The 15,204-nt window shown below is 38.2% G+C and overlaps 4 protein-coding genes across 5 annotated transcripts; 2 read left to right on the top strand and 2 right to left on the bottom strand.

Annotated features, from left to right (window-relative positions):
- Positions 1 to 201: 201 nt before the first annotated feature.
- On the top strand, positions 202 to 3,327 carry LOC104098399 (UPF0496 protein At3g19330-like). Of its 2 annotated transcripts, none has more exons than XM_009605120.4 (4): positions 202 to 344; positions 739 to 904; positions 1,944 to 3,017; positions 3,120 to 3,327. In XM_009605120.4, exons 2-3 carry the CDS (start codon positions 838 to 840, stop codon positions 3,011 to 3,013), a joined length of 1,137 nt encoding a protein of 378 aa, XP_009603415.1. In that variant the 5' UTR covers positions 202 to 344; positions 739 to 837; the 3' UTR covers positions 3,014 to 3,017; positions 3,120 to 3,327. The 2 variants fall into 2 exon arrangements, with proteins under 2 accessions (XP_009603415.1, XP_009603421.1); XM_009605126.4 differs by having other exon boundaries at positions 204 to 344; positions 815 to 904.
- A 394-nt stretch (positions 3,328 to 3,721) lies between these two features.
- On the bottom strand, positions 3,722 to 4,336 carry LOC138901716 (uncharacterized). The gene has a single exon (XM_070189498.1). The coding sequence runs from the start codon at positions 4,334 to 4,336 to the stop codon at positions 3,722 to 3,724; it is 615 nt and encodes a 204-aa protein (XP_070045599.1).
- Positions 4,337 to 4,371: 35 nt separating this feature from the next.
- LOC138901715 (uncharacterized) lies at positions 4,372 to 6,605 on the bottom strand. The gene is made up of 3 exons (XM_070189497.1): positions 6,051 to 6,605; positions 5,040 to 5,858; positions 4,372 to 4,680 (listed from the first exon to the last, which is right to left on the bottom strand). Exons 1-3 carry the CDS (start codon positions 6,603 to 6,605, stop codon positions 4,372 to 4,374), a joined length of 1,683 nt encoding a protein of 560 aa, XP_070045598.1.
- Positions 6,606 to 13,126: 6,521 nt separating this feature from the next.
- On the top strand, positions 13,127 to 13,633 carry LOC138901714 (uncharacterized). The gene has a single exon (XM_070189496.1). The coding sequence runs from the start codon at positions 13,127 to 13,129 to the stop codon at positions 13,631 to 13,633; it is 507 nt and encodes a 168-aa protein (XP_070045597.1).
- The last annotated feature ends 1,571 nt before the right edge of the window (positions 13,634 to 15,204 follow it).

Below are 15,204 nucleotides of genomic sequence, written 5' to 3'. Positions count from 1 at the left end.
AAGGTAGAGGGATAAATATGATCATAAAGTATAATTAAGGGTAAATATAACTCGTTTTAATGTATAAGAGGTAAATATGACCCTAATGTATAACTGTAAGCATATTTTTGATAGAAAAATTAAAAGGACAAATAAGACGTAACACCGCACACACACAAATAACAAATCACACCTTATACGTAACAGAAATAACTTTTTTTGCTTGGTAAAACTTGTTGGTTTGTTTTTAAGGTTTTATTAAAGCAAGTCAACGACACAGGCTTTTATCTAGTTTCTTAACAAGAACTTGCTGTCTTGTTAAGAATTTCATTTGGGTGTGCGTTTATGCTTGTGTTTGATTCACGGTAAGCAAGTTAGAGCTCTTTGTCATTTTTTCCTTTTCTTTTTAGAATTTTGCTGCCCCTTTAATTTCTTTTTCTTGTGCGTTTATCTGATTTAAGTTCTTATTTGTTTGAAAAATTCAATTTTTCCAGTAATACCCATTTCATTTTTGGAGTTGGGGTGGGTGGGGATATGTCATATATGAGTCATTGGGAAGTGAGTAGTATGTTGTAATTCTTGGATACTATTGCAAAGCATTATAAGGTTTAATGTTGTAGTTGCTTAATTAATTTGAGCAATGCAAACTGAAGTAACCAATTAAATTCACTAGTTATTTCACCGGTTAATATTTCCTTCATTCGGTACTTAATTTCAGTTTAAATTGTTATCTTTTCCTATTGTACCTTACTTTTGCAGATTCTGCTTTGCGCTTTGGATCATTTGATTGATTCTTATCATCCAATAAATGATCTCTATTTGTGCTGTGTACCAGCACCACACACACAGTGGAAACAAATGCTGCATTGTCTGCGGCGATTATCATTTACAGCAAAAACTAAGCACTCACCTCCAGCTTTGGAAGGTAAATTTTTTGAGTTTTAGCTGTAGTGAAGTACAAAAGAAGCAATTATGTTTCGCCGGTTTCTGTTGTTATCCCAAACTTGAAGCTATGTTAATTGAAGCATTAAAGATTTGAAAATGAGCAAAGATTCATTATGTATAAATTTTTGTGTGGCACATGGTAGGTGCAAGGCGGGTTGTAATTAGGTACTTGCAGCGGCGGAGCTAGTAGGAGGGAAGGGGATTCAATTAAATCCCATGAAAAATTATAATGCACAAATAGGGAAAAATAATGTTTTTTTGTTATGTATAAACTGTTGAATCTCCTTGATACTAGGGAAAATTCTAGTGTTATGGTAAAGGTGGTACAAAAGCTGCTTTAGGTAAATAGTGCTTATACCAGGTGGCATTTAAATATTTTTTGAATCCCCTCGTATAAATTCCTGATTTCACTATTGTTTGTAAGCTTCATGTCATTAACAGGAAGTTCAAGATATTTACTTAAGATGAGGAATCTCTGTGGTTTAGACTTGAGTAAGCACATGTGGGATTGAGCGAAGTGGCTAGAACGACAAGAAATGCAGCTGCTCCATATACATGTCCTGTTGGAAAACAATTAGATATTGGTAGAATCCTTTCCGTACATATTTCCTGACACCATCTTGATGGGATGTTAATGATATTTTGATTTTACCAAAGAACCACGAAAAAAAAGGAAAGAAAGAAAAAGGGTAGAATCCTATCAGATAATTATTTTCTTCCAGAGAGGATTTGATAGCAGAGGGTAACTCAGGAAACTTCTTCTTTCATCCCTGGATACTCGCGCATTTGTTCTCTGACAAAGTTCATGATAGACCTGTGCATCCCCTAAAATTTTTCTATATGGCGTATAATTACCTTGCCTTTGTTCTGCTGACATTAATTTACTCTTTTTGAATCATATAGTGTTTGATGGTTCAATAGGCACAAAGATGAAATAGAGTGGTTCGAATGAAAGTTTAGCAATTTTCCTTGCACCAGGCATATTCTGATTCCTTCAAATCTATGTAAATGAACTGCAGGCGATTTAGCTGATGATAAAACATCAAGTTCCCGAGCTTCACCTACTGTCGACCTCTCACAAGCATATGCACTTGTTGTTCAAGCTTCTTGCAACAAAGAGATCTGGTCCAAGGTGCATTATGTCGTCCCTCCGGAACTGAACGTCGAGGTAGCACAAATTGAATTCCAGGAGGAACTGCTGCAACTAGAGGATGTCCTTAAACCCAACCATGAGTCTGTCCAAGAGACACTTCTGCATATAAGACCGGACACCCTAAACCAACTTATTACTAACTACCTTGACAGTACTGAGCAAACTGCTCTTCTCTGTATCCTTATCTCTCAAAGTGTGAACAAAGCTCGACTCTTGTATGCCCCAATTCATAAACTTCTTGATGTCCTTGCCCTGGGCTTGGAGTCTGTTGGACATTCCCTTTCGCAAGCTCAATATGATTTGGCATTTGACATCTTCCTCCAGTTCGACAGCCTCGCTAATCACTTTCCTGGCCGTGACACCTATAACTTCAATGATATGTTTGATAGCTCCTTCCAGCTAAAGAAGCAGCTTGAACTTCGTCTACACAAGTCACGTTCAAAGGTCCAACTTCTCCGACGTGCCATCAGAGGCTCAGCCATATGTTTAGTTGCAGCTACTGTTGGAGTGGTCATATCAGCTGTTATTATAGCTACTCATGGTTTTGCTGCTCTTGTTGCCATCCCAATCTGCCCCGCTTGCCTCCCTTTAAATATGGAAAAGAAAGAACTAGATCTCATGCAGCTGGATGAAGCAACAAGAGGGATTTTTTTTCTCCACAATCACTTAAATACTGTAAAGAGTCTGGTGGGCCGGTTACATGACGCGGTGGAGTCCTACAATGGTACTATTCACTTTGGGCTAGAGAGTGGGAGAGATCGGTATCACATCCAGGAGGCACTGAAGCAACTTCAGAGGAGACATAGCACTTTCCTTGACGAGCTTCTGAGTCTTGACCAACATCTATGTGTATGTTTTGCTGCAATAAGTACGGCTAGAGACCGTCTTCTTAATTATCTCTCATCAAAATCAAGCTCCTCAATAATTTGTTCTTAGTACTGTAAGTGATCCTTCATACATTTCCTTTTATTTTCTGTCTTTGGTATTTTATTATTTCTGGCATGTTAATTTTACGTTTTCACTTTGCTGCGATTCTTTAAAGGCTGCTGGACCTCCAACTTAACAGTACCAAGAATGCAGCTAGATGTCTCCCAATGAGCACGGAAATGAAAGGGGGGGGGGGGATGTGATTGGAAACAAGGAATCTGACTTGGAATGTGATGTTACTTTTGTTTTAAATAAATTGTTCACCCATTCCTCTACTGTACTTGACATTCACGCTCTTTGCCTATTCAAATGCTATTGAACTATATGTGATCTTATTTATGTGGTATCTTTTTAGAGAAATGTCCTTACTCTCTGTTCCTAAAATGTGTATTCTCAGAAAGACTCTATACAATTGATAATTTTAGTATCACATTACCAACTAGGTTCTACCGAAATTACATTTCATACTATTTACAACAACAACAACAACTTATACGCCTCAGTCCCAACAAATAGAGAGGGTTTAGCAGTATATCTAGTACAAAAAGAGAGCAGGACTTTTTGTTTTTGGTAATAACCTGTGAAAATTATCATAACAACCAAAAGCTTTACATCCTAGGAGCATCGAGAGTACTAGGCACTTCCCAGTACATCAAGGCCTAAAAAAAACATGACTAAATACATTGACTCAATACAAAACGAAGCCTGCTACACAAACTAGCTACACAATCTATGTATCAACACTGGACAATGCCTTGCTCTTCTTGACTCTGCACGCATTCTTATTCTTTCTTTGATCTCTTTCTGGATTTGACCAATACAAAAATCCATGTTTAGTCTAACTTGTCTAAATATTTTCCAGTTCCTAGCTGGCCAAGTATAGTAGACCATCGCACCTATCATTGCTGCTGCTACTTCCTTTCTAAACTGCTTCCAATGCCTTCTTCTAATCCACGGCAAGGTCTCAGGTATTGCCATATCTGATAGAGTGATACCTGACCACCTTGTTAGTGCTCCTCTCATGGTTTTCACCCACCTACAATCTGCAAACAAGTGCTGATGAGTCTCTAAAACATCCAATTCACACATGCGACAACCTGTATCTCCAGTAACAGGAATATGCATCTTTAGAAGTTTCTCCCTAGTTAGCAGCTTGTATTGATTGGCTAACCATAGTATAAATCTCTGTCTGGGTAGCATAACACCACTCCATATCAAGTCCATTTCCCACAGTCTTGACATTTGACCAAGCAATGCATTATTACTGCTTGAGACAGAATAAGTACCGCTTCCTGTCAAAGTGTATGTACTTCCATTATACCACAGAGTCATTGTGCTTTAGCCCATTGAGCTTCTTCCAATACTAACTACAGTCTGTGGTCCCATATACTCCTACATGTCTTCATATAAATGCCATGCACCCACCTTACCCACAATATTTCCTTGTTTGTCACCAGTTGCCATAGCAGCTTTCCCACAGATGCCACATTCCATGGCTTGCAACCCTTGATGTTTATCCCTCCACACTTCTTAGGTCTACATATTGTATCCCAAGCCACCAGTGCCAATTTCCTGTGCCCCTTCAGTGCTGCCTCAGAGGTACTCCCTGCATTTCCTGTCAACTTCCTTGATGACACTTTGTGGAAGTACGAAGACAGCTCCCCAAAAATTATACACTGCAAAGAGAACATCATTTATAATTTGCAGTCTACCAGTATAAGAAAGCTGTTTAGAATAACCAGAGTTGATCCTCTTTGTAATCTTCTCCACTAATGGCATTCAACTTTGCTTCACTTTTTAGAGGTTAGAGGTAACCCCGGGTATCTCATAGGTAAAGTACCAGCTGAGAAACCTGTGTTACTCTAGATTATCTGTTTCAGTTCATCAACCATCCCTGCTAAAAAGATATTGGACTTTTCCATGTTAGCCACCAACCCTGAGACTTCACTAAGGTGGTTCACAACTTCCATCATCCTGTGAATGGACTGGAGATTACCTTTGCAGAACAGCATCAGTCACTCATTTTGTTTAGCACTCTAGTTAGATATTCTATGTCTGGAACAAATAACAATGGAGACATGAGATCTCCTTGTCTGAGTCCTCTCTTCCCCTCAAAGTAGCCAAATCCACCACCATTTACTTTTACTGTAAATGTGGTAGTTGTGACACACAACATGATCAAGTGTATAAATGGAATAGGAAATCCATAGCCTTTAAGTACTTCCTCCAGAAACTCCCATCTAACCATATCATAGGCTTTCTTTAGATCAATTTTAATCAAGCATCTTGGGGTAGTCTTCCTGTTGTAATGTCTTAAAATGTCATGACATATAAGTACATTATGAATCAAAGATCTCCCTTCTATAAAAGCTGCTTGATTATCAACAACAATCATTGGTATAGCTTTCCTTAATCTCTTGCAAATTATCTTAGAAATGCACTTGTAAATGACATTGCAGCATGAAATAGGCCTGAGTTGACCGGCCAGTAGGGGATTATCCACTTTTGGAATAAGAGCAATAATAGTAGAGTTGATCTGTGTAAGTAGTTGCTCATTCTCAAAAAACTCCAGTACTACACTTGTCACCTCATCTCTAATAATGGACCATGAAGCTTTATAGAAACCACTCCCATATCCATCTGGTCCAGGGCTCTTTGTTTCCTCTATACTAAACATGGCAGTCTTAACCTCAGCAACTGAGTATGGCCTTACCAACTGCATTTGTTGGGTAGTTGACAGTGTCTTCACATTCCTCAGAAAACTATGAAAAGCTTGTGGTCTATTTCTGCCCTTTGTCCCTAGCAATTCCTGATAGTAGTCCACAAAGATTGCTGCTATGTCTTCTTGGTCAGTCTACATTCTCCCATGCTCATCACTTCGCTGAATTATAGCTTATTGTAATCTCCTGTGCTTGATTATAGAAAAGAAATATCTATTGTTTTCATCCCCCAATTTAATCCATGTAACTTTGCTTCTTTGTTGTAAAAATACTTCAGCAAGATAAGATGATCTTCTGAACCTTTAAAACTTCTGATGTTCTTCTGCCTGCAACCTAGTATCCAATGGATTATTATGTAATTCTGCTTGTGCTCTGGCAAGAGCCAACCTATCTGGATCAGCTGTAGCTACAATATTATTGAAGTGCCTTCTATTTAGATCTCTAAGCTTGTGCTTCAACAGTTTTAGCTTCTTGACTACTCTGAACATGCTACACCCTTGTACTGCCTGATTCCACCCCTCCTTAACTACATCTAGGAAGTTTGGATGAGGCCCATACATTGCGATACTTTTGGCTCTCCTGTGTACATTGATGGGTAATATCTTGAGTGGACAGTGATCGCTGATTCCTTCTTCTAAGTATTGTGCATTAAAATTGGGCATAGAAATGAGCCAATCTGAGTTAATAAACACCCAGTCAATCTTGGATATGATCCTACTATCCCCATGTCTGTCATTCCATGTATATCTTCTACCACTTGTAGGCAATTCTATTAAGTCACATTGTTCTATACATTGGTGAAAATTTGCTATTTCAGCCATAGTTATAGGATTTCCTCCTACTCTGTCTTCAATGTTCAACACAGAGTTGAAATCTCCCATAACAATCTATGGACTACCCATACTCCTGCTCAACTCCATAAACTTCTTCTATCTTCTTTTGTATTAAAAGCATATACTACAGTCATCACAAATGTAACTTGCAGGCTATTGTGAGTAACCTGACAAGTAACTGCTTGTGCATGCTTAGCAGTAGATTCATTTTGAAACAGTCTTGTTTCCAGGCCATCCATATTCTCCCATTATAGTGCTCACTCAGATTTGTTATACAACCCCATCCACCAAATAGCTTGCTAGCCACTTGGTCTATTTTCCCGGTCTTTATTTTTGCCTCCAACATACCTATCAACTCTATCTCTTCTTTATTACAATGGAGTTTCACCTCCTTTTTTTTGTTAGGGGCATTCATACCCCTAACATTCCAACATAAAATGTTATCCATGACCACTAGGAGGTGGTACTTGCCCTCCAACATTTCTAGCAGACTTAGTTGCATTACTCAGATGGCTCTCATTGTTTGCATTGCCATTCACAGTCTCCAGTACTTGAAAGTTATTCTGATAACTCTTACCTCCTACTCCCATCTCTTGTTGTGCCTGTCGAGGTGGTTGTCTTGCAACATTCAAAGGAGTTACCCACCCTGCTTTATCCTTCCTAGGCTGTGTTTTAGTAACTGTCTGCCCTGTTGTATTGTTCCTTTCTACCATTTGCCTTCCATCTGTTCCAGCCTCCTTAACATGTTCCTTAACCACTTGATCTACACTTTCATCACCACTTTTGTCTTTTGTACCATCTTGTGCTTTGGTACTTGTTGTTTGCTGTAGCTTCTTTGCTCTACACACTTATTCATCGTGGTCATATTTTTTACACACTTTACACAATATGGGCTTCCAATTGTACCGTACTTTCTGCTCCATGAGCAACCCTTTCTTATTCTTAAAAAAATATTTTGTCAGGTAACTGAGTGTCCATCTCAACTTCCACAAGAAGCCTTGCAAAGCTCAGACCCATCTTCCTTTCTGTGTGACTGTCAACCATCAATGGCTCATTCTTCCCTATCTCCGAGTCGAACCTCTCCAAGACAATACCATTCTTCAACATAGACACCTTATTGATGCCATGTTTGCCCCAGAGTCTACACACATACCCATCCAGTACCGAGAATGGCGGGTGAGCCCCCAGAACATAACACACAATAACTGATTTCCAGTACTCTATCTCAGAGCTTATGTCCTCTCAGGTTCTACAAATTCAAGTTTAAATCCAGCATTTGTTACCTTGACAATATCAAAGTTGTCCCAAATGGAGCCCTTAGCATTCAACTCTGGTGAAGCTTCAACTTCATCAGCCCAAGACATTTTCCTCTGGCCGGTCCCAGAATTCAATAACCTTCCCCCAATTCCCTAGCCGGTGATCCTAATTGACAAACAATTGATACCGTGTCTTCAATTTTCCCTTGTTCGATCAATTCATCCATGCATGGTACTGTTCTATTGGTTTCCTCTTTCTTGAGCTGCAATGTTGGAATTTCACTTCCTTTCAATCGATCTTCCTTCCTCCTTTGATGATGCGCACCCAACGCGATGGTCTCCTGCGCCATTATTGCCTTCTGCGAGGGATTCCGAGCTCTATTACCCATGGCGGCGCACGTTATGCTAACATGTGCTGAGAGAGAAACGGAAGCCCTTTTCTGGTCTTCTTGCCCTAAGGGAGCAGGACTTAATGGTTCTTTTCGCTAAAGAAAGTAAAAATGCTTCTCTTCATCTTATTTGGTACAACTAGTAAGGAAGTAGTGCATTTGTTGCACTCACCTCCAGATAATTCGTCAATACCTGCACACTGTTAGCTTTTAGTCCTATATTCCTGCATTATTATTCTATAGTCTGTTTTAACTCTAATTGGTTATAGTCATTCTTGGTTGTATCAGTTTGTCAATATTTCTTGTTGCAACCAATCTATGTTTTTATAGAAGCATGGTCTAGGTCAAGTGTTGACATGCGTTGTCTTAAATTAGAAAAGTTAGAACTACTATCCAAAATTGCTCCAAATGAGAGAAGTCAACCTTACCTTTTTTTTTTTTGGTGAAAAAGAGAGAAACTTTTACATTAAGTAGAAAGAATACAGGGGGCGGGGGGCTCAGCAGGCTCCCCCGATACAGAGTTGTTACAAGTAGTAATAGTAATATGACTAGCTTCTACGCCCCTAGTGGGGATATCATGACAAAAAGTAGTAGTGAGACTAGAAGGAGATACTACTGCCTGTGGTGGATTTACAGGGTGAGAGGTCGTTGCTTCAAAAACACAGGCATTTACAAGTCTTTTAGAGGTAACTCCCATGCAGTCAGCTTGGTAGTGGTGTGACAAACAGGGGCGGGGAGGGGTAGGGGTTCACGTGAACCCATGCTCCCCTCCCTAGACTACATATAGCACTGTAATTTTTCTGATATTATACTTAATTAGATTCGGGTGAACCCATGCGCAAGATGCCACTTTGGTCCGTTTGTGGCTGTGTGCCCCTGATAGTCCAGGTTAGGGGTTCGAATCCCCTCTCCCCTATTTCCCTTTATACTTTTTGTCTCTTCTTTTCTTGTTTCTTGTCTTCCTTTTCTTTTTTGGTTTAATTTTGTTGTTCTCTTATTGTTTTATCTTTTCTTTATTTTATGTTTATTCTTTTCTCCCTTTTTCTTTTCTTTTTTGGTTCATTCTTGAGTTTTCACATTCCTAAAAAATTAAAATTCACATCTCCTCCTTACCTCTTTCTATCTCAATTTTTTTTACGAACAACAGTCATCCTCTAACTAATTTCTTTATCATTTCTCATTTATATTTTCCTTCAAATTTTCTTTGATTTGTGAAGTGAGTTTTCTTCAAATAACGATGCTATTATTAATTATTTTTAAGGTATAAAATTTATTAAGAACAATTGTAAACGGAATAATATTTCCTTGTGATAATAGTATTAACCATGGTTTGTTCGGTAAGTTGTTGTCATAGCAAAATTTTGATGGAGTCAAGTTAGACAGTAGTATAGTGCACCCATACTCTTTGCCTCTTGTGACAAAAGATGGTGGTGTTGCAAAAATCTCCAAGCTGCTTCCATGTGGTTGCCGTGATGCATACTTTGACCTTTATCTAATTCATTTCTGAACAATCGATGGTCAAAATCAGAGTTAAACCAAGAAACTTAGTTTCAACAACATATATCAGTGTGATCCATTACTGTATTTCTTTTTAATAATGTTGTGACTATGCTCTTACTGGGTCGATGGTCTATCGGAAACAACCTCTCCATCTTCACAAGGTATGGGTAAGGTTTGCGTACACACTACCCTCCCCAAACCTCATTTGTTACATTGGGTTTGTTGTTGTTGTTATCATCTTATATTTGTGTGACTGCGAAGAATGATATAACTGGGTTTTGTGCTTTCCAGATCGTATACTGCTTGCACCTTTCAGCTCAGTAGAGAAACAATGACTTTTTCCAAAGTCATCATCTAGCGCTTCTTCCAGAAAGAAGCTTTTCTTTGGAAACCATATGTTCTGATCAGTGATCACCCCTATTGCTAGTAGCTTTTATATATATATATATATATATATATATATATATATATATATATATATATTATTTAATCATCTGGTTTTTGGAATCCAATGGCCCGACAAGTACAGATTTGTGTTGCATATGACCTATTTAAGGGTGAAGCTCTCCCAACCAGAATTTTTTTTATTCCCGGGCTCAAACCCGTGACGACGACAACAACAACAACTCAGTATAATCCCACTAGTGTGGGGTATGGGAAGGGTAGTATGTACGCAGACCTTACCCCTACCCTGGGGTAGAGAGGCTGTTTCCGATAGACCATCGGCTCCCTCCCTCCAAGAACTCTCCACCTTGCTCTTTGGGTGACTCGAACTCACAACCTCTTGGTTGGAAGTGGAGGGTGCTCACCACTAGAGCAACCCATATTAAAATTGATGCGAGTGATTACTCCACCGCTGCAACAAATTAAATTATTGTAATGTATCAGTAGCACTCATCCAGTCATCCTCCCGTCAAGTTAACCTTCGAAAATCATTTATATAATTTTAGCATAGACTGAAATGTTAAGGACTAGTGGCCCGGGGTGAAGAGAAAAGAAAGTAGGGAGAATAGCACTTTTGGCCTTGTGTTATTGCTTATTTGCAGTTTTAGTCCCTGTGATATTATACACAGCACATTGAACTTTCAATTAAGCAATGTGAGTGTTTTTGGTCCTTTCACTAACGGAATTTAATAAAACAAACTGACAGTTAAATATTAAGAAGAGTAATTTAGTCATTTTAGGGCCCGTTTGGCCATAAAAAAAAAGTTCACTTTTTTTCCAAATTTTCACTTTTTTCGAAATTAGTGTTCGGCCATAAAATTTTCAATTTTCATTTGAAGATGAATTTTGGAATTTTTCGAAAATTTGAAAAACTCCAAAAAGCTGTTTTTCAAAATTTTCACTTAAGTTCACTCACAAAATTTAAAAACAATCTAAAATTGTATTCATGTCCAAATACAATTCTAATTTTCAATACCATTTTCACTTGAAAAAATACACTTTTTTCGGAATTTTATAATTCTTATGTCCAAACGCCCATTTAGTATAATGCAGTACAATCTTCTCCCTGAAGTGTTCTGTGCTTAAATGAATGCAAAGTTATCTGAGCTAAATTCATGGTGGAGCCTATTCGACTTTATATTGGTTTGATTTTTTTAATCGAATTTTAAGTAGTATCTTCTCAAATTCTCTCCAATATCCAAATTGCCCTTCTTAGTATTTATCTGTCAGTTTGTTTTGTTAAGTTCCGTTAGTAGAAGGACCAAAAACACTCCGGTGCTTAAATAAAAGTTCATTTTTTTTTGGTAAGAGGGAAACCCTAGTGGAAGGACCAAAAACACACCGGTGCTTAATTAAAAGTTTATTTTTTTTTTGGTAAGAGGGGAAACCCGCAGCTGCCACAGCCTCTGCCTTTCGGGTGAGCACTTTGTGCGTACTGGGTAAAATATTGGGTAAACCCCCCTGTGTAGTAGCCTACAAACCACACAGGGGATGCAAACCGCACTAGGCATGCCATGTGTGACAGGGAAAACCCGCAGCTGCTACAACCTCTGCCACAGCCTCTGCCCTTCGGGTGAGCACTTTGTGCGCACTGGGTAAACCTCCCCTGTGTAGTAGCGTAGCCTGCAAACCACACAAGGGATGTCAACCATACTAGAAAAACCCTGTGCGATAGACTCAACCTAAAAAGTATTGAGGGGGAATCAATTTCAGGTCATCCGTATGGATAACCACCCTCCAAACCAATTGGACAACTCGATGGGTTTTATTAAAAGTTCAATTTGCTGTGTGTAATATAAGGACAAAAACTGGAATCAATAACACCAGGACAAAATGCTTAAAAAATAAATATGAAAACGGTAGAGCAGAAATAGCCTTTTTCTGGGACCACTCTTTAAATCTTGTCCCTTTTCAAAAAAGTTTTGCAAATACGGCCTCCGGTTTTCTTAACCACGTTTGTCCTCTCAAAGAACCCTTCTAGTAACACTTCCTAAGAGTTCTCGTAATTATTGAACACCTCCATCGAGAGGTGACCCAGGTTTGAAGATGACGAGTGCACCATTATTGTCTTAATTTGTGCAGTTGGTTGTAGCCAGGGTTGATAAACGGGCGGGTCAGATCGGATTGGGTCCAAAACGGGTAATATAAAGACGGATTAATTATCCAACCCGACTTATATTTAATTCGAATAAAAAATGGGTTAACTGACAGATAATATGAATATCCATATTATCCATGGCTTCTTGAATATGATAACTTTTAGGAGAATTTCTAGTCTTTCAAATTTGAGGAACCCCCAATTTAAGTCTTTGCAAATGTAAAAGTTAGGTTATGCATTAGTTATCCATTTCTTAAGTAGATAATATGGATCTTATTCATATTTGACTCATTTTTAAAAATTTCATTATCCAAACTATTTTTTAATGAATAATATGGGTGAATAACTCTTCTTTTTTATCCATTTTGCCACCACTAGTTGTGGCCATAGTTCTTAAGTTTTGCATCTAGTTAGTTTAGTTCTCGATTGATTTTAGTTTAACTTAGCTTCATTCGACTTCTAAAGTCAACCAATTGTTTTAAAAAAAAAAGTTCAGCCTTTTTCTTTTTCCGATTCAATTCTTCTATTTTTGATGCATTTTGCAAGTATAAGAAATCACACACATTCTTCCAATAATAGATGTGAGAAAAGAGATGAATGAAGTTGATTATTTGAGAGAAAGAGAGCGCAAAAAATGAAAAAAAGAAGAAGAAAAGAAAGAGGGAAATCAGAGAGCGAATAACGAAAATTTTACAGTATTCTTTGCCTCCTATATCTTAAAAAAAACATCTCCAACATAATGATAATTTGATTACCCTGTTCAATTATTCATGATTCGGTAGCATTAATAATCTGTAGGAAACTTGAAATTAGAATATTATAGTAGCATTTGGACGTTAGTACGAAGAACATAGTGACAAAGGTAGAGACAAGAAGCTCTACATGCTAGTCAAGGTGATAGAAAGGAAGACACGTTACCTGGATCAGGAGAAGTGCATCAAAGACGAGGATGACATAGTATTGATGGAAGAGGCACATATTAGACGTAAATGGCAGACATACTTCCATAGACTCCTAAATGAAGAGGGGGATAGGAGTATTGTGTTGGATAATTTGGAGCACTCCGAGTCCGAGAGTCGTCGTGATTTTGGTTTTTGTAGGCGTATTAAAATTGGGGAGGTCGAGTGGCCTATGCGTAAGATGTGCAAGGGCAGAGCGACCGAACCTGATGAAATTCCAGTAGAATTTTGGAAGAGCATGAGTAGACCAAGCTTGAAATGGCTCACTTGGTTGTTTAACATCATCTTTAGGACGAAGAAAATGCCTGCAAAATGGAGATGGAGTATGATGATTCTGGTGTACGAGAATAAGAGTGATCCAAAATTGCATATCCAAAATTGCAACAACTATAAGGGTATTACGTTTCTTAGCCACACTATGAAAGTTTGAGAGAGGGTGGTGCAAGCGAAGGTGAGGAGGAGTGTGTCTATTTTCGAAAATCAGTTCGGATTCATGCCGGGTCGATCGACTACGGAAGTCATTCACCTTGTAAGGAGGTTGGTGCAGAAGTATAAGGAGAGGAAGAGGGATTTATATAGTATTCATTGATCTAGAGAAAGCATACGACAAAGTCCCGAGGGAGATTCTATGGAGATGTTTGTGGGCTAGGGGTGTTCCTGCGGCTTATACTATGGTGATTAAGTACATGTATGATGGAGCTAAAACACGAGTAAAGACAGTGGGAGGGGATTCTGATCACTTTCCAGTTGTGATGGGGTTGCACCAAGGGCCAACTCTTAACCCATTTTTATTTGCCTCGGTGTTGGACGCACTGAATTTGTTGTTTTTGTTTTATAGTAGCAAACAAAGAGAGGGTAGTCTTGTCTCCATAATACCATCGTAAAAAGACATGTATATATTTTTGTATTGTTCTCTTTCTTTGTTCTTTTCCAGCTTATATTTTATGAATCTTAGTTATTTCTACTTCTTTTATTGCAACCACAAACCATCCTCCATCTTTACCCTCCTCTCTCTTTCATCTCTAATCCTCATCTTCTTTGCCGTCTCATGAAACACCCAAAACCACCCTACCTTCCATTTCCTCTACTATTGTCAATTTGATCATCTAAAACTAAAGAGTAAACGGCTTATAACACTATTGGTCATATATAAGTAGTAATCCTTTTGTGGTGATTTTTTTACTAGTTCGGAACTTGTTGAAACGCCAATAAGTGGAGTCATTGCCTCATTTTCTGAAGCTACAGGTATCAATTCTAGCCTGAAGAAATCATTTGGGTTCGGAAAAACAGCGGAAGAAAGAGATAATATCCCAAAAGAAGTTTAAAGCTTAAAACAATGCTGTCAATAATTAAGTGTACTTCGGTTCAGCTAAATGAATTATGATTTTTTTTTTTTTGGTTGCAAAATGGCCTCCGGGCCACTTAAACTTGTACCCGTTTGTCAACCCGGTATATAAACTTTTATTTTTTCCATTTGGACACCTCTACTTGATGAACTGAATACTAATAAACATATCCGACTAAACGTGTTCTTCACTCGCTGTGACATGACTGACACGTCATATACTAAGCCTTTTATTCTTTGACATGTATAATATGTGGGTCCTACTTTAAAAGAAAAATTATTTTACCAGATTTTTATTCTCTTTAAAAAATTAATTTTTGTCTTCTCCTTCATAGTCAAAACTCCCGCTGATCCACCACCATTTCACCATATTCAATACTCGGCCACCTAAAACCCTCCCACTTTCAAGTCTCAGGCCACCACTAGCAGTCTCTCCGCTCTATTCAAGTGCTATTTTTTCTCTGTGTTGTCAAGCTCTTGGAAATTTTGAGTTACATTCTTTCAATAATCGGACTTCAATAAAACCAAATTATTGAATGCATGTTTGTGAACCTATATCAATTCCATGGCACAAATTTAATATATTTCGTTTTCTCTTAGCTAGGGCATTTCTAGGTTATATACTTACCGGCATATCCTGCAGCTTAATTTGTTAG

This window comes from Nicotiana tomentosiformis, chromosome 11 (genome assembly GCF_000390325.3).
Source record: "Nicotiana tomentosiformis chromosome 11, ASM39032v3, whole genome shotgun sequence".
NCBI classification, from domain to species: domain Eukaryota; kingdom Viridiplantae; phylum Streptophyta; class Magnoliopsida; order Solanales; family Solanaceae; genus Nicotiana; species Nicotiana tomentosiformis.
The sequence above is the reverse complement of the archived record's forward strand: the minus strand, read 5'-3'. Positions and strand labels throughout refer to the sequence as shown.